Source organism: Procambarus clarkii, chromosome 48 (genome assembly GCF_040958095.1).
Source record: "Procambarus clarkii isolate CNS0578487 chromosome 48, FALCON_Pclarkii_2.0, whole genome shotgun sequence".
Lineage (NCBI taxonomy): Eukaryota > Metazoa > Arthropoda > Malacostraca > Decapoda > Cambaridae > Procambarus > Procambarus clarkii.
This window is the reverse complement of record NC_091197.1, coordinates 34252961-34277109: the sequence shown is the minus strand read 5'-3', so window position 1 is coordinate 34277109 and position 24149 is coordinate 34252961. Positions and strand designations below refer to the sequence as shown.

Sequence of the window (24149 nt, the reverse complement as noted above, 5' to 3'; positions counted from 1 at the left end):
TTGTAGTGATAATGTTCATTGTCTACATAAATGACCTACCAGATGGAATACAGAATTATATGAAAATGTTTGCCGATGATGCTAAGATGATAGGAAGGATAAGAAACTTAGATGATTGTCATGCCCTCCAAGGCCATGTTATGAATGTGGGATAGAACAGATCCCACACAACCTACAAATTATGTGAAAAATCTTGTTAAAATTCTGATAGAGATCTAAGGGCAGTTCTAGATAATTTTCTATCACCTGAGGACCACATAAAGAACATAGTGCATAGAGCCTATGCTACACTTTTTAATTTCAGAATTGCTTTTAAATACATGGATGGTGAAATACTAAGGAAATTGTTCAAGACCTTTGTTAGGCAGGATGTGCAGAATACCCATGTTAAAAAGTAGAGGTGCAATAGGTACTCTGAGAGAGAACTGTCAACATCAGAGGCAGGAGACTGTTCAACGCGGTTCCGCTTCACATAAGGGGCATAGCTGGCTGACTGACCCCTCGCAGTGTTCAGGAGAGAACTCGATAAACACCTCCAAAGGATACCTGATAAACCAGGCTGTGATTCATACGTCGGGTTTCGAGCAGCTGCGTCCAACAGCCTGGTTGACAAGTCTAGCAATGAGGAGGCCTGGGCAAGGACTGGGCTGCGGAGATGCTAAGCCCAGAAACCATCACCAGGTACCCACAAGGTAAGGTAAAGGTGACCAAAGCAGGAATATGCAGTGTGGTATGGTGCCCATATCTTAAGAAGCACATCAACAAACTTGAAAAGGTGCAAAGACATGCAACTAAATGGCTCACAGAACTGAAAGACAAGGTCTAATGAGGAAAGGTTAGAGGCATTAAATATGCCAAAACTAGAAGAAGAAAAAAAGTGATATGATCCCTACGTACAAAATAGTAATGGGAATCTACAAAATTGATAGGGAAGAATTCCCGAGACCTGGAACTTTAAGATCAAGGGGGTCATAAATTTAAACATAAAAAGCTGCTGAAGAAATATAAGAAAATTTACTTTCGCAGAGTGGTAGACGGTTGGAACAAGTGAGAAAGTGGTGGTCAAAATGGCCAGTAGTTTTAAAGCATTATACGAGTGCTGGGGAGACGGGACACCATGAGCGTAGCTCTCAACCTGTAACTACTCGGGTAATTACAATAAAACATTGGTACATGGAAATATTGCTAGTCTTAAAACTTGTAAAAATTGCATAAGTTTCCATAGCTACTAGGCTGTGGAGGGTGGGATGGATGGATGGATGGATGGATGGAGTACTGTACATAAAAATTTGTCGGAGAAATAATGAAGTAACCAACGCCATCTACAAGTGTTGATCCCATCGGTAAAGAGGGTGGTAGTGCAGGAAGGGGCATTTCATTACACTTAATATATTCTAATACTAATATTAATGATTGTTGATCTTGCAGGTTTGGACATGGAGCCTTCTTGCTGTGCTTAGAAGCTTTATATAAGAAAGTGACTGGAAATGACTTGATCTACACAGCCTTGGTTGGCAAACCATCGGAAATTACCTATTACCATGCAGAGACCATGGTGCAGCACCATGCAAGGTTAATAGGAATCAATCACCCTATAACTAAGCTCTATGCAATTGGGTGAGTATTTTGTTCAAGCTAGAATTTTTCCTACTAACATTAGTAGGAAAAGCCTTCACAAAGTATAATAATTTGTTAATTAGGTTGGATGTTGGTAAAAAACTTGATTATTATTTATTAAAAGTTTATTTTGAACTTTGGAAGCTGGAACTGCATTTTTTCCATAGTTATCTTAGCAACATGGGGATCTATAATTTTATTGAATAATAATTTGTGTTGTTAGTTGGTGTTCCCCTAAATAATTATGTGGGTCTTTTTATAAGGGAGCACTTTGGTGACTCCCTGTAGCCATGTTGCCGAGATGGATCCCCACTACTTTGTCACATCAGCAAAAAGACCTGCTTGGCCGTTCATTGCCCAGAGCCAGAACCTGGCCTCGCGACTGTCTCGAGACTGCCTCGCGACTTGGAGTTGCCATGACTGGCTAACAGGGTGGCGTTTCAGTTGTGGCACACCATCCTACAGCTGTGGTTTGTTGTTAGCCACTCTGCATATGGGGGCTTTCCATTTGCATATGTTTGAAAGTTTATCATTCTTTTCCCACTTTTTGGGGCATTTTTTATTTAGCAAATGTGTTCTTGTTCTTACCGGTAACTCAGTCATTCACTTTTGTGTGACACATCTCAGGTGTGGGTCATGTTTGCTATGAAATTGGTGGAGTGGTACAAGAATTGGCATTTCCTTCATCACTGCCGAGGTGTTGTCTGTAGTTTTGGTAAGTTTGTACTCTCCTCGTTGTACTCTTCTAGTTGTACTTGCAGGGGCTGCGCTTCGGTTCTTTGGGCCCGCCTCTCTCCCGTCATTCAACTGGTGTAGTCTACCCAAGTGTAGTTACAGGATGAGAGCTACCCTCGTGGTGTCCCGTCTTCCCAGCACTGTCATATAACGCTTTGAAACTACTGACGGTTTTGGCCTCCACCACCACCTCGCCTAACTTGTTCCAACCGTGTGTGCACATTCCTGAGCTTCTTGGGCTCCTGTGTTTGCAGCCTTCTCATCACTGTCTCCTGCATTCCTTTTCGTTACTACTCTGCCTCTGGATAAATTTTTTCATGTATGTGGCTCCTTTGGGTACTCGGTTAAAACCTGTTTCATTTTGGGTGTACCAAGCGTATTGAGTCGTCCATCTTTTTCTGTCCTGTCCGTTTCCCTGAGGACTTGTGGGTAGTGGTCATGTCTCCCAGTCTTGTTCCCAGAGCACTCTTGTCTTGTGTACAAGACTGGTACTTCTGTATGTTATTACCTCAGTCTTGCGTTCAGATTGTGGTTCTTGGCTTGTTTTCATTATTATATTGTGGGCACTAATTTTGTGCCTAGCGACCTTGCCCTGTATGCTTGTCTGGCTCCTAAGTCTACGGCCCTCAGTATCCTGTCCGTATTACAGCCATTTTAGCTATGGGGTTCTTGTATAATAAAAAAAATAAAAAATAAATAACATTGTGCGTTATCTGCCGGCAAATGCGGTAGGTAGGGATCCCCCCAGATCCATTTCTGGGTGTTTTAGGGTGTCCTTGCGTTGGTTACCATCTCCAGTTTCCTCTTCAGGTTTTCTCTCGCTCGATGTGTTCATGGCCACCTCATCTCTCGGTTGGGGCTTTGTGACCAGTGCTCACCAGTTCAGCCAGGGTCATTGGAGGGCTGTCCTACATCGGGCTCGCAGCATGGTGGAAGAATTTGTGGCAGGTGCTGTGCCAGATTTTGCTTTCTCGGGGCTCGGTGATCCGGCTCTATTTGAACTGCTACCCTGTGGCTCATTGTTTCGACCGGGGGGGTGGGGGATACCTTCGATCCGTGGCTCTTTGGAGCTGGTCACTACGGATGGCTCTCTTGCTGAGTTCTCTCTGCGCTGTTCACATTCAGGGAGTGTCCAACAGCTGTTATTCTTCATTCCTCTTTCCACGGAGTGGACGGTTAATGCTGCCACCTTCCTTTGGCTTTGTTGGCCATACGGGCGCTCAGAGGTAAACCTCCCCACATTGGAGTGCTGCATTTTTTGGTGTTCATCATCGACTGCTTATTGTCACCATTTCGCAAGTTGTTTCGGGCATTCTTTCTCCTCTTCATGCCTTTTGATATCCAGGTCGTGTTTTGGTTTTCCTTCCTCCTTGGTTTTGTCACCCTTTCGATCCATGTCTTTTCTAACACCTTTTTGCTTGTTAGGCCCTATTGGGCAGTTCCTTCATTTGCAGCCTTCCTGTTCTTATCTGGCTATGGAGAAGTCTACAGTTTCCAGAGGGTTGCTGTAGTTGTTTTATTCTTTGCTTGTTTGGCCAGGGCTGCATCATTATTTTTATCCAGTTGTGGCTCTTGGTTGTTATTTGGACACCACTTGGGAGGCTCTCGGTGATTCTTTGTCAGTGCAGTGTCCTTAGTTCCTTTTTCCCCAAGGTCTCTTTGTCTCGGGTTATACAGTGTCATCCAGTATAGCCGACTGTGGTCTACTCAAGCCCATGATGATGATCAGTTTGCAGCTTTGCCTGAATTTTCCTCTGGGCCACTAACACTAGGGGCTTTGACGACGACAGGAAACCGGCGGCTTGTCGAGGGGTTTCCCCCATTTGCCTTCATAGCCTTTCTCAGTTGGATTTTGAATTTAAAGTCTTTGCATTTACAGCTTTGGTGGGTAGGTTGTTCCATAGATTTGTTGGCTCCTTTTTGCCTATACAGTATATCTTGGGCTGATATTGAGGCTCAATGGTTCTGAGAGCATGATCTCTGGTCAATGTACAAAGGCCACTCCAGGCTTGTGTGACGTGCGGTGGAGTTACCCACCACCGATTTCTCTCTTTTTTTTTTTTTTTTTTTTTTTTTTGGAGGGGGGGGGGGGTGTCATCAGCTGCTCGCCTCCATTCCTGGTGGAGGCTCACGATTCTATATTCCTTAGTGAGATATCAACAGGGGGCCACCTTGCTCTCTGCAGAAAGAGATTTCATTACATTCAATAATGGGTTTTATTTTTCAAATTTCACTCCAAAATTCACAAGTTTTTCCTGAAAATTATCGGCAAACTTCGATCTCACAATATTATTTTTTCTGGGGGGAGCCCCTACGGTTTCCCGGAGGTATCCATGGCTGATATGGATACCCTAACTATTTTGCATCAGTCGATGTGGGTGGAGTTCTAGGCCTACCGGGGACCACGAACCAGAACCTGGCCCTCTCAGAGAGGCACGGGGAGCAATGGCCTATAGAAATGCACATGTGATTTGGAGCATTCTATATCTGCCATCGACCGGGACAGGCACCCAGAAAGGTAAGCGCCACAAAACAAACCCCTATTCTGGTTAACAACAAAAATCGACAAACGAGTGGACAGAACTCCCCCAGGAAAATGAACTAACAAGCATGACGTCACACGAGCCACGCCGCATGTCTGCGCAGCTCCCCCCTCCCCGGGAGGGGGAAGGGGGAGCCCCAGACCCCCTGCACCGGCGATCCCCGCCCCAGTTCTGAGGCTGGATATCAAAACCATGAAAAAAAATGCCAACCGGAGGGCGGGAGGGTGCCGGGGAGCCTCTGGGACTCGCCCAGAAAATCGCTTTTCATTACATTCAATGCTGGTTTTCTGGGGGGAGCCCCTACGGCTCCCCGGAGCTACTTCACCAAAGACTACCTAAGAAAACAAGGGGACATAGCCGGGAGGCGGTCGGTGAACCACACCTCAACACGAAGTAGAGACAGCAACCCAAGGACCCCTCCGGAAAGCAGCAGGCACATCATTCGCCAGAAAAGGGAGAACGGCTGCAGACGAAGAAACCTATGACCACGACCACAGGAGCCAAAAACCACTGCGCCTGAGAAGAGCATGAAGCTCTGCAACACGACCCCCAGAGGCCAATGCCAACATAAAAAGAAAGCACCCTGTCCAAAGACCAGAACGGCACAGGTAGTGCATGAGCGGGCCGGAGGTGAAACAACGCACGAGACAGCCTGCAAAACGGCGCAGAAGGAAAATCAATACCGATAGCTAGCAGCAGAAACCAAGGTGCCAGACCCAGGACCGGCCCCAAGCGCCTCTACATCCTCCACAAGCCAATCCTATGACAGCCCCAGGAGGGAAAAGAAAACGCAGGACCAAAACCAAAATGCCACAAGCATGCAAGTCCACCTCCACAAGTGCAGCCGACAGGGAAGGAACCCGCATAAGGAGCTGCCCCGCACCAACATCCCGCAGAAGGGCAGGAGCGAAAAGACTCATTAAGAGGAGCAAAATCGCCCCCAGGAAAATGAGTAGCGCCGAGACAGCGCTAAGAGAAGAGATATGCACAAAAGAACAAGGCCAAACACCCAGAAGCTGCCTGGAAGAGGACCCACAAGCCCTAGAAAGGACCGGAGGGAAGCTCAACCGAATGACGAAAGACGTACCAGAAAACGGGAAGGAGCAAAACCGTCCCGAACCTTCGAGAACAAAAAGAAGCCAACAAAGGACGAAGGCACGAAAACCCCGTCGCACCCGAGACCAAAAGTCATGCAGAAACCCCAAGAAGAGGGGGACATGACGGAGAAGGCCTGTCACGGAAAAAAGGGGCAAAGACTGTAGAAAAGCACCCACCGACAGGACGGAAGCAACGGGCACAATGGACAAGGAAATCGAGCCCAGGGAGGGGCCGACGCCTACAAAGCACGTGAGGAGAGGGGGAACGGAAAAAACCCCACACACTACAAAACTGCAAGCCCCGCCCAGAGGGGTAGAAATACCCCGGCGGGGACCAATGTGAGGGGCCTCAGGCCCCATTAGCCCCACCCCAGCCCCGGGAACCCACTCTGCAGGCCCCGGGGCCGAGCTGACCCCCCAAAGCCCCAGTGTCAAGAAAAACCCCGGGGCAGCCGTGAAAAACACCAAGGAAGGGAGCCCACCAGGCTCTGGAACTTGAACCGAAACCGGAGGATAGGCGAGGGGCGAGACAAAGACCCCAAGCTCATCCCCAGCCAGCACAATGAGGCGAGGACAACGAGGACAGGACAACGAGGACAGGACAACGAGGACAGGACAACGAGGACAGGACAACGAGGACAGGACAGAGAATCCAAGGAACATGAAAAAACCAGGCCCGGCACAGCAAGACCGGCAAGGAAGGAGGGCCCCAGAGGGAGCACGGAAGGGCCGAACAAAATGCCACAATCAACCCCAACACGCAGCTGCAGTACCAAAACCGCAGCAAAACGTCGCCACACTCCCCGAGGAAGCGACAGAGGAGATAAAGATAAATCGTAACACAAGAGGCACACAAGGGCACACAGGTGGAAACCGAGCACCAACTGAGCCACAGGGACGGTAGAAGAAACGTGCGCAGTGTAACAGGCAATCGAAGGAACACATTAGGCAGCCCACTTGGGCTGTCTCCATACACAGCCCCAAGAGCAGAGACGAGAGCGCCCATGAAGTACAGAATCCGCTCGACAGGCGAACGACAGGGGAGAGGCAGAACCAAAGAGCCAGAACCCAATCCTGGAAGCACAAGGAGGCAAGCACAAAACACCCTCGACACAGGAAAACGTACCACTGAACAGGCACCCCCCCCCCACCTTTGCACCGTGGAACAAGGCGGAGGCGAGGCCCCGAACTCAAGCAAGGTTAGACGAGCATAGGAGAGGGGCAGGAGGAGCACAGGCAGGAGCCATCTCAGAAGGGCCAAGAGGCCACCCGCAGACACCCGTGAACCGAGGAAGGAATCAGGTGGAGAGAACAAGAGCTGCCCTGTATGGGCTAATAGCCCTTCAGTAGGCACCTCGGGTGGTACGGTCCACGTTCTCAAGTACGTAAGTACACCCATTCCTAGTTCCAAAAACAGACAGGGTCAGGACGAAGGAGACGCCAAACCGCACCAACTCGCCTGCAGAACATAGGCGCTCAAGGGCCATGACGCAAGCCTATGAGTCCGTAGCCGCCAGAGGCGGCCAGGGCGCCCAAGCTGGAGAGGAGGAGGGGAGCGGCGAAGGAGGCTCCCCACCCTAGAATGCAGGGAAAAACTTTGACTTCCCCACAGCGACACTCCAGAACACCCCCAAAGCAACGGGGCACGGATTGGATTAAGAAAAGAGTGAGAGGCGAAGCTCCTCCAAGAGAAAATGGATGCAGAACACCACGTGTGCACACCGCCCGGAACCAAAACAAACTCCCACGGCGCATGCGCAGGCGCGAAAGGAAAGTAGCCCAACAAGGCGAGAAGGAGCCCAACAAGGCGAGAAGGAGCCCAACAAGGCGAGAAGGAGCCCAACAAGGCGAGAAGGAGCCCAACAAGGCGAGAAGGAGCCCAACAAGGCGAGAAGGAGCCCAACAAGGCGAAGGAGCCCAACAAGGCGAGAAGGAGCCCAACAAGGCGAGAAGGAGCCCAACAAGGCGAGAAGGAGCCCAACAAGGCGACAAAGGGGCCCAACAAGGCGACAAAGGGGCCCAACAAGGCGACAAAGGGGCCCAACAAGGCGACAAAGGGGCCCAACAAGGCGACAAAGGGGCCCAACAAGGCGACAAAGGGGCCCAACAAGGCGACAAAGGGGCCCAACAAGGCGACAAAGGGGCCCAACAAGGCGACAAAGGGGCCCAACCGGCGACAAAGGAGCCCAACCGGCGACAAAGGAGCCCAACCGGCGACAAAGGAGCCCAACCTGTCCAGAACAGAAGGAACCAGTATGGAGGCAAACTCCGGGACACGCAGGAGGTAAGCCGCAAAGGCCAACTGCACCGCAAGCGAAGAGATGCGGGTAGCAGAAAACCTCCGGAAGACGGAACCGAAGCACCACAGGGATACGGAACCGAATCCGGGGAGGAGCAGAACCCAAGCCCAAATCGTACGCAGAGGGGGGAAAGAAAACCCCACTCCTCGCAACAGTAAGCCCCGCTCAGAAGGATGGAAATCCAGGCGGGGCGCAATGGAGCCCAAGGCCCCCAGGCCGCTCCTCCCCAACCCCAGGAGCCTCTACACCAGGCCCCGGGGCCGAGTCGAGCTCCAAAGTCCCGGCCCCACAAGAAAAAGCCGGGGCAGCCGAGAGAGCTGGAAGAGAAGGGGCCCACTGGTCAGACCCCGAAGCATCAGCCGGAGGAACAGACCCGAATGCCTCCGCAGCTACCCCGGATGGGGCAACCCCCCAAACTGCCCAAGTCTCAGAACCACTAACCCCGCCCCGACCCCGAAGCCTGCAGATGCGGAGGGGCCGGAAGCAGGAGGGGGAAAAAACAAGGGGGGGCGTGGAAGGAACCAAGGCCGAAGCGACCAAAACCCCCAAGTCTGGGTCCCTACACAAAGCAGGGCAGCATCGGGGCATCCGGGGAAGCGACAAACCCAAGCGCGTTGCAACAACCTACCTGGCAACGCGCGAGCTGCCTGTATCCACGGGAATTCATCAGCAGACTGGGTGAATGGAGTCACGAACAAGCAACAAAGCTCGCAGGACTCAGGGTCGAATGTGTCACCGACCCAACAGGCAGCATGACAGAGGCAAAAACAAGGAGTCACCCTGAGACAAAGGGACAGAGCAACCCTCAAATCGCACAAAGCGAGAGGGGGATGCGAGGGTCTCCACTATTGGACCCGAGAGCCCCCGGGGGGTTTCCCAGGGCTCCTAGACTGGGTCTGCTAAGGGTTATCCCAGGCAGGGCACTGCTAACCGGCGTCCCAAACTACCAAGCAAACTGCTAAAGCTGAACCCACGGGACGTGTCCACCTGTGAGGGCGAAGCAGGGGGTGCCACCACAAAACGAACCTAATATAAGGGGGAGGGGGGAACGCAAAGCAGCCCCCCTACCAGGCAAAAACAAATATAAAAGAAAAACCACACAAATGGACAACTTACCCAGAGGGAACAGGGCCGGCCGCTGTCATAGGTGAAAACTAGTTACGCAGTACCCTGCGCCCCACCAGTGCTATAACTCTCTTACCCCAAGGCAAACAAGGGAGGAAAACCCCCCAAACACTCGGGGCGGCCAAACGCCAACAGAGGTAGACCCAAGGTGACTTGTGGAAGGCAACCCCAAGCCCCAAGGGCAGTACTTACAGGGCACTCAGGGAAGGTGACCCTAAGCACATGCAGCCCAAATACCTGAGAATACTACTCCCAGCTCACACGACCACCGTAAGAGCAGCACTGCAAACAAGTCACAGCACTGAGACAAGACCGGAGCTGGAGCCACACGACCATGCACTATCCCATCAGCCAAGGAACTGCGGCGGAGAACGCTGGCGCGGGGGTCTGGGGCTCCCCCTTCCCCCTCCCGGGGAGGGGGGAGCTGCGCAGACATGCGGCGCGGCTCGTGTGACACCATGCTTGTTAGTTCGTTTTCCTGGGGGAGTTCTGTCCACTCGTTTGTCGATTTTTGTTGTTAACCAGAATAGGGGTTTGTTTTGTGGTGCTTACCTTTCTGGGTGCCTGTCCCGGTCGATAGCAGATATAGAATACTCCAAATCACATGTGCCATTCTATGGGCAATTGCTCCCCGTGCCTCTCTGAGGGGGCCAAGTTCTGGCTCATGGTCCCCGGTAGGCCTAGAACGCCACATACATCGACTGATGCAAAATAGTTAGGGTATCCATATCAGCCATGGATAGCTCCGGGGAGCCTCCGGGACTCGCCCAGAAAATGGCGTTTCATTACATTCAATGCTGTTTTTTTTTTTTGTTTTTTTTGTTTTTTTAAATTCTCTCTGGGGCTAGCCAGCCATCTCAAGGACACCCTGTATTTTTTCCCGTAGATTAAGCCAATAGATAGATCTATTTTCGAAGCAGGGAGCCGAGCGGACAGCACGCGGGACTTGTGATCCTGTGGTCCCGGGTTCGATCCCGGGCGCCGGCGAGAAACAATGGGCAGAGTTTCTTTCACCCTATGCCCCTGTTACCTAGCAGTAAATAGGTACCTGGGTGTTGGTCAGCTGTCACGGGCTGCTTCCTAGGGTTGGAGGCCTGGTCGAGGACCGAGCCGCGGGGACACTAAAAGCCCTGAAATCATCTCAAGATAACCTCAAGATACCTCTTCATTCATATTAAGTACTGACTGGTTCTGGCTTGACAGATATAAAGTCAAACTTTTGATGAAAATTACATTGGAGATTAGCACAAGCTAATTTTAGATTAGATTAATAATTTGTTGGAATTGGAAAATTATCAAGAGTTTTGATTATTTTCCAATTTTTCTAAGTTTGGGAAACACTTAAACTTGCTGAGGCCAGTAACAGTTTTTGGCTTCTCCCACTTTAGGTGTGTTCTAGGGAGGATTCTGTTTTCACTGGCGGCAGTATCTTGAGTGAGATGTATTGAAGGTGGATATGATGTACACAACACAAGGGTGATTTAGCTTTGAACAGGCCTGCCACCTCTTGATGGCACATTGTAGCCTTTTGTTGAGTAGTCAATTAATTTTCCGAGATTTGTTTTTGGTTTGTTCAGAACGTTTTCCAAATAGTTCAGGTATATTTTGGGCATTTTGTGACTTCGTTATAGGGCATTATGCCTGGGTTTGTCTCCAAGCCTCAATTGCTTCCCACCTCTTGGTGGAAACAAGAAATACTGTAACCCTGCGATTATCCGGGATTCGAACATCCGGAAAGCGCCCTTATACGGCCAAAATCGTGATCGGATAAAGTTATCACAATATCCGGCCAAAATGGCCACAGGAACCGGATAAAAGCTGGTTTGGCTGGATGAAAATTTGGCCATACCGTATTAATCCCGTCTGTGGCTCTAGACGCATGGTGGAAGAGGGGGTGGGGTGGGTGGGTGGTGGTGGGAGGGGAGCATCGGGAGGGACCACCTGAGTACAGGAATTACCATTAATTTTATAACAATTAATCATAGCCAAAAACAAATGAAATAAGTACTAGTAATTATGTAATAACAAATAAATAAGTTTCCTAAAAATAATGTGCACAGGCTGAAGTTTCCTTAAAAAATATTGTGAGTTTTTTTCTCCTGGCGGCCTACGTAATGTGCTATAGCTGTCCCACCCTAAGTGGACCCGTCCAACACTGGTCAACCCATGTGCGTCCGTCCCTCGTGTCATACACAGTGCTGCGCCATTAGTGAAATATTTTTTTAAATAACTTTTTTATTTTCATAGTAACCTTGAACATTTTAGGCCAAGACTATGTCTGGCAGCAGCATCAATTGTTCTGGAGGTGTTAAGAGGAAGAAGGTTGTCCTGCAATTAAAGACAAGTTATGTGTTGTTCAACCAGTGAGGCGTCACAGGCAGCCAAATGCCTTCAACAAGTGAGGTGCCACAGGCAAGCCAAGCGCCTTCAACAAGTGAGGGACAACAATACTGGAGGGCCAGGTCCCAAATCTGCACAGTAAAATAACAACGTACTGGAGTGATTGACATGGAAGAAACTGCAGAATAGAACCATTGAAGAGCAGAGGTGCCATGGGCACAATCAGAGAACACTGTATGAACATCAGAGGTCCACGGTTGTTCAATGTCCTACCAGCGAGCATCAGAAATATTACAGGAACAACCATGGACATCTTCAAGAGGAAATTAGATTGTTTCCTTCAAGGAGTGCCGGACCAGCCAGGCTGTGGTGGGTATGTGGGCCTGCGGGCCGCTCCAAGCAACAGCCTGGTGGACCAAACTCTCACAAGTCAAGTCTGGCCTCGGGCCGGGCTTGGGGAGTAGAACTCCTCCCAGAACCCCATCAACCAGGTAAGTGAGGTGCAAGCAAGAGCCTTTAACAAGCGAGGCGTCACAGGCAAGCCAAGCGCCTTCAACAAGTGAGGCCTCACAGGCAACCCAAATGCCTTCAACCAGTGAGGCTTCAGCAGCTGGCAGTCAAAACTAACTTTGCTTAATGAACTGTACAGTAATTTTAAGTGTTATTTTAGTGTTGTGTTAGTATAGGTTATGTAAATTGTTAAGAATTCTTAACTTCAAGATGTGTGGCATCAATCAAGAAGACGAACACCAACAAGGTAAGTTGAGGTTTCTAGTTGAATATTTAATAATTATATGTGGCAAGGCAATTCAAATTATGTTGTTTGTAATATAAAAATAGTTGGAAATGGTCACTTTTGGACTCGTAGGTGAAAAAGTACCATTAACCGAAAAATGTGATAATCCGGCTGGGGGGCCTTCCCATATAGTCCGGATGATCGAGTGGAGACAGTAATTGTAAAGACCCTTGTTTCCAGTAGGCAGTCAAGTTAGAACACCTGAAGTATCAATAGTCTCCCTAAATAGGCAGTGTGTAAGCTAGGATAAACACTGAATTAAACTAAAATAATTTAGTCTATTTAACACAAGGGGAACACGCACAAGGGGACACAGGTGGAAACTGAGTGCCCAAATGAGCCACAGAGATATTAGAAAGAACTTTTTTAGTGTCAGAGTGGTTGACAAATGGAATGCATTAGGGGGTGATGTGGTGGAGGCTGACTCCATACACAGTTTCAAGTGTAGATATGATAGAGCCTGATAGGCTCAGGAATCTGTACACCTGTTGATTGACGGTTGAGAGGCGGGACCAAAGAGCCAGAGCTCAACCCCCGCAAACACAACTAGGCGAGTACTGAAGGGAGGGCTAAGAAATGTGTGTTTTGCAAGAACTATGTTCAGAATATTTTTTCAAAGGTAAATTTTTCTCTTTGCAGTGACAATGTGCATACGGACATTTTTGGAATGAATCTTTACCAAGAGTATGTGCGAAGACATCGTAGGAGCAAGAAGCATGTAGCTATGCAAGGGGCACGAGGGCTTGACCTTTCCACTCATGATTTTAAGGGCCTTATGGCAGATCAATGCTATTCTGTGTTAGTTAAGGTGAGTTCAATTAATATCTAAGTACCAAACCATTGATCTTGGTTGTCTGTGGAAGCCTTTTTCTATAGGAAGCATAGTGCGAACTCCCATTGATGGTTCTTTGGCTGTGATTACTGTACAGCACTATTTAGTTACCTGATTTGGGAACTACCTTACATACTAGATGCATATGCCATTTTCCATTGTAGATTATTTTACCCACTAAAGTGCAAAGGGGGTTAAGGTGTTCTGAAGGTTGTACAATGTTTTTTAATTAGGCCATATTTTAATGGTTGTTAATGTTTTCATCACTTTGATTTGAAATGAAAATGGTTGAGTTTGGAAACATTTTGATGTTAACATTAACTGAACATTTATAAAAACAACAAAAATATGTCCTTAACAACTGCACCATGGAAATTTTTGCCAAAAAAGGTGTGAAGAATAGGAGTGCAATAGGCAAAATTAGAGAATGGTATATGAACATGAGAGCTTCACAGCTATACAGTATCCTCCCAGCTAACATAAGACATATCATATCGCCAGTGCAAAAGTGGATGTGTTTTGAGAGAACATTCCGCAATCCAGCAAGAAGTAGTGAACCATCCAGATTGTAGTGGGTATGTGTAGGCTTGCAGGCTCCTCTATAAGCAACAGCCTGTTGGACTAAGTTACTACAAGTCAAGCCTGGCCCCCTCCCCCCCCCCAAGCGAGGGTTGTAGAAAAACTCCCAGAACCCGCCTGGGTATGCTCCAGGCCTGGCCCACTCAATTTACCAGTGCCTCCCGCCTAGTGACTATCCCACCTGAATTCTTTGCAAGGATTTACAGTTTTTCAGCTATTTGAACATAAAAGTTATTACAGTATATATCTCGCCATGGGTCCCAAGAAAGCCAGTGGTAACATTCAAGGCAAGAAAACATACGTGAGAATGACCATAAAGGAAAAAGAAGAGATCATTTGTAAACATGAAAATGGTACACGTATTGTTGAACTAACTAGGCAGTACAACAAATCTTCAGGGGGGATGGGGAAGGGGGAGGAGGAGGCAGTAGAGGATGTCCCTTCCCCATTAATTAAGAAAATGTGTGCAGTATGGGAAGAACTGCTAAAGAGTTTTCATTACAAACAAAATACCATAAATACAGGGGACTTAAGTACACCTATAGTACATTTGACTGTACTCCTGTTGTAATGATGTATATAATTACTGCAAACAATGTCCATTGCTGCTTACCTGAAAAACAAAATTTATGATTCTCTTATCTTTTTGGACGAGTCGCCTGTTTTTTTAATGATGAACTCACCTAGTGGACCGCTCTCATGCTATGGTCATCCAAACAGTTGTCTTGTTTGAAATGCTCCACACAGTTACATTATAATTCTTTTACTAGGCTCTCCACTGTTGTCTTGTACAGTACTGTACTCATAAGACTATCTGCTGCACCCAATTGTTTATTATAAGAACCACTCCTCTTATTTATACAGTGTGTGTTGACAGTAATTATCCTACTAACCCATTTTTGTTTCTCATCTGCAGACGGGGGTGTTTAATGGCCAGCAACTTCTTGAGCACTCGCCTCGAGACTTTCTTCCTGTGGAGTCCAAACTTCAGGAACCATCAATTACAGTAAAGTGTGTGTTGGAAGCAATCACTAATATATTTAAAAAGGAAAAGTTTTCTTGAAACCAATCTCGGCCTTAGTTAATACCAAAACATAACTAATTTATTCTTGGTTCTATTCCTCTATGTTTACCGTCTTCTGGACTCGACAAATATTAACGTCAACACTGCAGACAATAATGTTTCTAAGGGAAAGTGACAGTGTCAGACCACGGAAGAAGAATTGAAACAGGAATTTCCTTAAGTACTTTCGTATATTAATACATCTTCAGAAGGAGTCATTAATATACGAAAGTACTTAAGGAAATTCCTATTTCAATTCTTCCTCCGTGGTCTGACACTGACACATTTTTAATCACGTGTTTATTTTTCGTGATTTACACACCTAAGGGAAAGTGTGTGGTATAAATGGATAAAACACAATGATGTGTAATTGTTTGTCATGTACATACAATATGTGATCATTTTGATCACATATTGACAATACCATGGCGGCAAACCCCTAACTTGTGGTCATATTTGAACTTTCCAGTAGTCATAAACAATGGAGTGTGTCAGCTTTGAGTAATATTGTGTTCTGAAATTGTGCTAATGAGTTAAATAGTGTACTTTGGATAAAGTTGATCAAGTACTAGACTTGACCAGTCATTTATAGTTGGGTGCATTACATGTACCTCTACTCAAGTCTTGCCTACAAGCTTAACATCTTTATTTGCTCTGTGCACACATGATTCTTCCTGGAATATGTTTTGTATTTTTTCCACACCAATTTTTATGGCTAAACAGAATTACGTCATAAAAATTAATGAGCAGTAAATTAGGAGCTTCTTAATACAAAACCAGTAATGACTTTTCAGAACACTAATGTATTTTTCATTAATATTTGGTTACCAGTAATTGATAATACTCAAGTAATTTGCAGACGAGGAGTCAATAACGTGGCTGAAATATGTTGACCAAAACCACACACTAGAAAGTGAAGGGACGACGACGTTGAGACTGTCGACTTGAGACATGGTCACACAATCGACTTGTTTCGGTCCGTCCTGGACCATTCTCGTTGTCGTCCCTTCACTTTCCAGTGTGTGGTTTTGGTCAACTCAAGTAATTTGCTTAGTTTAGTTGTGGAGTATGTATACCAGCACATGTAAACACTGAAAACGCCTAACAAAAAACACTTAAACACCTTCCTATATGTTCTTGAGTAACAAATTGTGAAAAGTTGCTTTCTTTACAAGCTGTAACAATTTTATAAAGCATTCATTTTATGAATAGATTTTTTCCACTGTTTCTCCATATTAATATATTTTCAAAGTACAGGCAGTCCCGTAACTACGAAAGAGTTATGTTCCGAGAATGTATTCGTAAAGCAGTTGATCGGAATGTGAAGCGAGATTTTTCATAGGCGCATGCTATAAATGGGAGGTGCGTTCCCAGGCCACCAAAAATCCTCACAAAAGCAATATTTTTGGACATACAATATAAAATACATAATGTATTATCTATCTTGAATTATGTTGTCCTGCTTGTCAAAGTTAGCTGTTTTTGAGGAGTGAAGAGATATGTGACAGAAGATGGAGATGCATGGGTGGCAGCGGGAGGCAGTGCGGCTCGGTGGAGAGTGGCAATGCTTCAGTGGCAGTGAGAATTTTCAATTTCACTGGCTACATTTGATGTGGGAGGTGATAGGTTGGTGGCAAACATCTGTGGGTCATCATCACTGTCACAAGCTGCTGTAGAAGTCGTTTTGGGTCGGACATTTTCTTAGATTGTTGAGGCAATTGATAGTGACTTTTTAAGGTGATTGCTGGGCTAGAGACTTTGTGGGGAAATATTTTCTCAAAGAACTTTGCTCAGCTATCTTCTTTTCCTAGTATATTTGCTTGTAGGGTGCAAGGCCGTGAAATATCATTTTTGAGGCATTTTGATATCTCAGCATCGTCATCTTGGTCTTCCAAAATTGCCAAGGCATTATCTACAGCTTAAATGCCTCTGCTAGTCTCTTGGCTGTGAATAGTTTCACTGGCGGAGTCTCAACAACCAACTCCTCCGGAGAAGCTTAATCTTCAATCCTTGCTACTTCCAGCTCCATAAGGTCTTCATTTGTGAGTGCCCCTGAATGGATTACAACAACTCTTCCACATCTTCTTCAAGGTGCAGATCCCTTGCAATTTCAACAATGTGTTTAGTCGGCTCTTGCAACAGTCGTCTTGGGCCATCAATCATGGCTTAAAGTTCTCTGCAACTAAGACTTGTACTATGACTTTTACTCAAAAGCATATCGTCCTTCATCCTTCTTTGTCACTTTATGGTCATCACCTTGTGTACAAAGATTCCGTGAAGCTTTTGGGGTTAAGCACGCGATGAGTCACAATAACGTGGCTGAAGTATGTTGACCAGACCACACACTAGAAAATGAAGGGACGACGACGTTTCGGTCCGTCCTGGAGCATTTTCAAGTCGATTGTGGAGTTAATCTTTGACACTCGTTTGTCTTTGTTGCCCCATATCTCTTACCTCAGAGTTGAATGCTCTAAGGCTCTCAACCTACTTAAGGTTTTGTCCCATACGTTTTGGGGAGCGGATAGGCGCATGCTCCTCTATTTGCACTCCTCTCTTGTCCTGTCTAAACTCAATTGTGGTTGTCTTGCATACTCTTCTGCTTCTCCTTCTACTCTTTGGTGTCTTTGTAATAACTCGACCACGCACCCCGTTACTTCCACTGAAATAATCATGTAATCTCCGCTCCTTCTATGGTAATAACAGATGCTATACCGATCATGTAAGATGTTAACACTCGGGCCGTCATACGAGGACGTAAACCAGTAAACAGAGGAGAGAGAGAGTTCAAGTTCAAGTATGTTTATTGAGATAAGCAATAAATACATCTCAAAGGGATAGAGTAGCTTAGGCTATTTCTACCCCCTCTACTTCAAGTCCCTCAAGGGGCGCACAAATTCAGTGAGTACAAATAGACAAATAACATTACAAGAATCCCATTTAACATTGCAGGTTTATATAGTAAGTATAGCATATAATTGTTACACTCTAGGGGCAAAATTCTTAGAGAGAGAGAGAGAGAGAGAGAGAGAGAGAGAGAGAGAGAGATAGTGAGGCAGAGCGAGAACGAGAGCAAGTGAGACAAAAGGGAGAGGGAGAAACTAGTGAGGGAGGGGGAGACAAAGATAGAGGTATTACAGCCACAGCCTTCGTATGAGTTACTGAGGAACGCTGCCACCACCCTGAATTACTGGACAGAGGACCGGAGTGAGATTTGTAGGTCTTGCAGATGGAATAAACCTACCAGGACAGGTGTAGGGGACAATTGAACGGTACAAGGATCCTGGCCTGACACTCGAATAATCCTGACCACTTGGGAACTATAGAGTACACAAGAATAAGGCGGGACACACCCACTACTAACACCTCAACACGGGACGGACGGAGGGAGGAGTACTGGATAATTACGGACACTAGGTCACTAGGGCAAAGGGGACGGTAGGCCCGATATCACTAAGACAAATAACCATTAATACACATTTACTAACACTTGACAATATATGACTTTATTTGAAATAGTTAAATAAGACACTCCCTAACTATATTCCCTACTAGAGGCCAAGAGTACTGAATGAGGTGCTTTAGTACAAGAGCCGTACTTACTCTTATAATGTTCCACCGTTTTCCTGGAGATGATGTTCCATCCCTGAGTCCACTCACACTGTCCTACTGGGCTGCACCCACTCTGTCTCTCCCATGATCTCCTGCTCCCCAGCTGAACATGAGGGTTTGCATTTGGTGTTTAGGGGTTAATCCCTGAAGATTATCATGACGGCATCAACTCTGACCTCTTCGTGACTCGGTGACCATTGACCTGTACTCCCGGTTAACGGTACCGAGGTGTAACTTTTTCCATTGTCTGCCGCCGCCTGACAGGCGCCACGCCTGTGGCTTGTTCATGCTGTTATGATGTAGGTTGTACTACTATGTACTACTCTCTTGTTACATATCCCCCAATGTCCCGGTTTAAGAAAAACCGTGGGCGAGGAACTCGAACATGGCTTTTCTTATCCCAGACCATAAAGGAACTAGCACATGCCTGGAAAAAAATAGCTACTCTATCTTAATATACACATCTCACAGTCGAGAAATATTTATAAAAAACTCTACACAATAACAGTTACCATGGTAACTCAAAATTCAGGCTGACCATACCCGCAATGGCAGCCCAGCAATCCTCTTGGATGACAAATCAACATTAATTTGAAAAAAAAAACACACACACAATTTATGATGAACAATTAAATTTATATTGGAACCATCTTTCCGCTGGTTCCCCAGTTCACCAGAGTCTACTCAAAATTTGTCATTCATAACTTATTTTCTCTATAACGGTGAACACCAAGTTTTCTGAACTTTAAAAAAAACTACATACATTGTATATACAAATTAACAAATAGTCTTTATTCCTGACTAGTCCGTTGTCCCGATGTTGTTGACTCGCCCATTGCTGTATTCTCGCTGTAGTACTGCAATGATGCGTCGTGTTCTTCACCAACGATGTTCTTCAGCTGGCCTCAGTTGTTGTGAGAAGAGATCCACTCCCCTCCTGACTAGAGTCTTCCACTGATCTAGTCCACAATCCGCAGTACATCCGCGCTGCTGGTCCATCCTTCTGGGTCGTCGACGAGGCGATGATGTCGGTGTTGACAGTGATGATTGACTTGCTGTCCAGTCACAGGAGGAACTCTGGCGTACCTGGGTTCCATCATCTTGTAAGATGTTGTCGCCTGCTGAACGTCTCCTGGCGATGTTCTATCTGCCGCAAACATATTATCTTCCTGGAAGTACTGAGACGTTGACACCAGACGAGGTCTTGCTTGATGAGTGAACAGCTCCAGTTTGTTGAGGCGGGGTGGGCGTGGCGGCAGAACCCTTGGGTCCCGGCTCCAGCTCTTGGGTTCCATCCACGTACAGGTGTTTCTTCTGCTACGTCATACTAGGCCTTTCCGACTTTCCTCGTTATCCCATTATGCACATGACTGTAGGCCCAAGATGCAAATCGAGCATCCGCGTTGGCGTATCATGCACACTCTAGAGGGAACGTGCTGTTCTTACGTAGCCACCAAGTTTCACATCTTGTTGCTCGGCGTATCAGAAACCTCAGGATTGGGCAAGACTGTTACGGCCCTCTCGGGTCGCAACCGGGTTCTTTCTCAGATGTTAGAGGTAGGGTATCCGGCCCCAAGCTAGTAGTGGCTTTCAAGGGATGTGATCCGTAACGCAAGAAAAATAAAAGGGGAAGGGAAATAACCTTCATCAAAAAATCAAAAACTTAATAATATAATTACCACCATCACCATAAATAATATATAAAAGGTTACACAGGGGGGGGTTAGACACTATAATACACAACGTAGTCTTCCTCTGAAGACTCTGGACGTTCACGGTGCTCACGATGCTAAGCTCTTGCTCTTGTGGCCTCACTATGAATCCTTCGATCCTCTTGAGTCTACCCTGGCCACAGGCCAGCCAAATCACAGTTCCACTGGGGGCACCGTCGTGGAGGCCATCAACCACAAGTCCAGCCGGTAGCTGGCAGGTTCCAATCAGCGACGCTGGTTAGGCCACTCCACGATCGATACTAAGGTCGCGAACCCTAGTCAGGAGCCTCGTGTGATCCCACAGACCACTCTCCTTGCCACAACACCCCAGTGGTTAAGCGTCTCCACCAGTCAATCCCAGGTATGACAATCTCTCAACTGCCACTTCACAGGCAGGCAAACACCACAGTGTTCATCCGGGGGGCGACTCACAGCTGCTGCAGCAAACACTTGGAGACAAGACGACTGCCTTGGGTAGACTGATCCAACGTTCGTTACAGCAGTCCCAGGTCGACTCTGTAATCAGACACGTCATCAGTACTAGGGACACTCTAGGGCCCGACACTTACCGGCTTAGACACAAACGCCCACCTATCCACTCCATAGATGGCGTTGCTGTCCAATCGCCACCTCACCAGAGGTCAGCAGCGGCTGTGTTATGAGCTGATCAGGACGGGAAACTAGCCCTTGTGGCTGGTATGTCCTGTCCTCACTTGATGGCGCCGTCCATTTGGAGGGGGTTTCGGGAGCTGACCCTCGGATGGCGTGGTCGTCACTGCTCCGGGCTCGGACGCTGGGCTCAGGTCCGTAACACCTCCCCACCAAAAGGAATTTGGTTTGGGGTTCTATAAAGAGAGGCACAAACCAAATTAGTACGGGGACACAACTCCAAATGGACTCACGTACACTAAGAACTGGAATGGCGAGGCTGTCTTGTCCACAGAACTGTCCCAAGGAGAAACCCTGGCACAAAGGAAACTTGAAGATGGAAGACGATGACCTGCCTGATGTAATTTTCCACACCTCCACTGCGATACCAAGCCGGGGCATCATCTCACATCTCTCGAGTAAGGATCGGTGTAGACACGATCTGGGGCGATTCGACACCTCCCTGTGTCGTGGCACCGATGATGGCTGGTTACAGACGGCATTTCTAGTACCGGTCCGGTAGTCCTTCAGGGAGACGGGAACTTGGAATACGGGGTTGGATTATTTAGAATGACAGCGACAGTTAAATCAGTACTCACAGCATACGCCTCTACTAGGCTCACACCTAGCTCCAACAGGGCTGTTCGTACATCGATGGTGTTCACTCTACCACCGTCAGGTCGACCAACGTTCCGCATAATGCAGCATCCAGGCTCGGCAATCACACGGGGGGTGTCAACCTGTCGGAAACAGTCGCTCATAATCTCACATCTCGTACCTCCTGTATCTACCATCACCTCCCAGGTCCCTTCTTCGACTGCACTACTCACAGTGCACGTCTCCAATCCCTGGGGTCTTTTCACGATGTTCAAGGGAGCCATCATCTGTCGGGTCGTCCACTGGTCCTTACCGAGAACACACATAAGAACAAAAAATACCGCTATGAAACATTTGGTTAACTTGGGGACAAGTTTCCTGAGCTTGAAATGTCCATAGCTGGCTATAACCTTTAGCCTGGTTTGGACCGAAGAGGGCACTAGACCTTTCGAACATACTTCACATACCTCCGACGTCTGGGAAATCTCTGGCCGGTTCAATGAACGCTGTACCTTGCCATACCACAAGTACTCGTCCGCCTTTACTCCAGACTCTTTGGTATCCGTGAGTGCTTGCACACGAGGCCCCTCTTCTCGCTCAGTCGCTTCTGCCATCATAACCTCATGCTTCTTGTCGGGAAACGATTCAGGAGACTCTGCTAGGATGTTGTAGACTCTGTCGTTAATCTGTAGGCGAGAGGACAAATTAAACATAGTATTTAATTCCGGGTCCGTCTGTACCTGGACATTACCACTGCCTGCTGTTACCTCAGACCTTGCTGTCCCGGCCGACTCGTCCACAATCTTGGGATGATTGGTGCTCCAATCTGTTACCAAATCGTTGGCTAGTATCACGTCAATCCCAGCTATAGGTAGGGTATCGACTACTGCCAACGCACCTGTGCCGCTGAAGTAAGGCGAGTCGAGATGTACCGGCACTAAGGGGGCGATGTACTGCGTCCTAGGAAACCCAACCAGGATAACCTCTTGTCTCCCATCTACACTTACTCCCTCGGGTAACGAGCTTCTCACGATCAGGGACTGGGCTGCTCCACTATCTCTGAGCACTACAACTGACCTACCCGTATGATCACTCGTTACATACCCGCCTGAAGTGTGAGGGGCGAACAAACTTGGTTCTTCCTGAGTAGTCGTAGACTGGCTTCCTGCTGGTGGTGTCACACAGCTCATCAACATCACCTCCCTACGTGGGCCGCTACCTCTTCTGCCTCGGCACATAGCAGCTACATGCCCTTTCTGCCCACAAGTCCAGCACACCATATTCCTCCTCGGACTCCGACGTTTCGGACTGTTAGGACTAGTCCTTTGAGGGCTACTTGGGGGCGTTTTCTCAGCGCTTCGTGGGACGGGTCTCTCCTCTTCCTGATGAGGTTTGTCAAACCGGCGGGGGTAATTCCTCGGGACGTACTTAGCAGAAGGCCTATGCGTCAGGATGTATTCCTCAGCCATGGTGGCTGCCGCACTTAAGGTCTCCACCTGCTGTTCCTCTAAGTACGTCTTCAGGTCTCCAGACAAACAATCCTTGAAGTCCTCTAACAGTACGAGCTGCTCGAGGTCTTCTTTGGTCTCCACCTTCCGAGAGGCACACCATTCCTGGAAAAGTCGCTCCTTGATTGTGGCGAATTCGGTGAAAGTGTGCTCTGAGGTCTTCTTCAGGTTTCTAAACTTTTGCCTGTACGCCTCAGGTACCAATTGGTACGCTATGAGCACCACCTTCTTCACCTTGTCGTAATCGCCAGAGTCATCAAGGGACAACGTGGAGTAGGCGACTTGGGCCTTCCCAGTCAAGACAGACTGTATCATGATGGCCCAATTCTCCTTTGGCCACTCCAAAGAGGCTGCGACTTTCTCGAAGGCTGCGAAGAACTTCGAAACTTCCTTCTCGTTGAACTTCGGGACCATTTTGATGTTCCGTACCGGATCGAAACTACTGGTTTCCGTTGTTTGTCTTCCACCACTTAATCGCAATACTTCTAGCTCATGTCGTCTCTCTTTTTCTTCCCTCGCTCGCTCTTTTTCTCTTTCTCGTTCTTCTCTCTCTCTTTCTCGTTCTAGTTCTAAACGCCTCATCGCCATTTCTTTATCCTTCATCTCCATTTCTTTATTTTTCATCTCCATTTCTTTATCTTTTAATTCTCGTTCTAATTCTAACTTCTTCCATTCTATCTCGCGATTTATTTCCAAGGCACGCATTTTGACTGTTAGCAAGCTAATATTCAGCTCACCTGCATCGCTGTCAATGTCACTGCCTTTATCTTCCTTTTCAGTGGAAGCTACTTCCTCACTTTCTTTTGTACCTTGTGCCTCACTTTCCTGTTTCTCATCGGCCTTCAAATGCCGGTGAACCTTGGACAAGATCTCCACACGGGAATCACTGGCACGTATCTTGATCTCCAGGTAGGCACTCACCAGTACGAGTTCCGGTTTGCCCAGATATTTCAATCTGGCAAGACAGTCCTCCCTGTTCAGAAAAGCCTGAACATCGTCCAGATCGTCTATGGTCGCTTTTTCCGCCATCGTCACTTGGTACACTAGC

At 47.5% G+C, this 24149-nt stretch overlaps 1 protein-coding gene across 1 annotated transcript in view; it reads left to right on the top strand.

The window, feature by feature from the left end:
* Window positions 1-15074, top strand: part of LOC123764829 (haloacid dehalogenase-like hydrolase domain-containing 5) — a 45866-nt gene extending 30792 nt beyond the window's left edge. Inside the window, exons 5-7 of the mRNA XM_045753021.2 lie at window positions 1429-1617; window positions 13193-13361; window positions 14881-15074. Of these exons, the coding sequence (XP_045608977.1) occupies window positions 1429-1617; window positions 13193-13361; window positions 14881-15027 (505 nt within the window). The 3' untranslated portion in view covers window positions 15028-15074. The remainder of the gene's footprint in view (window positions 1-1428; window positions 1618-13192; window positions 13362-14880) is intronic.
* The last annotated feature ends 9075 nt before the right edge of the window (window positions 15075-24149 follow it).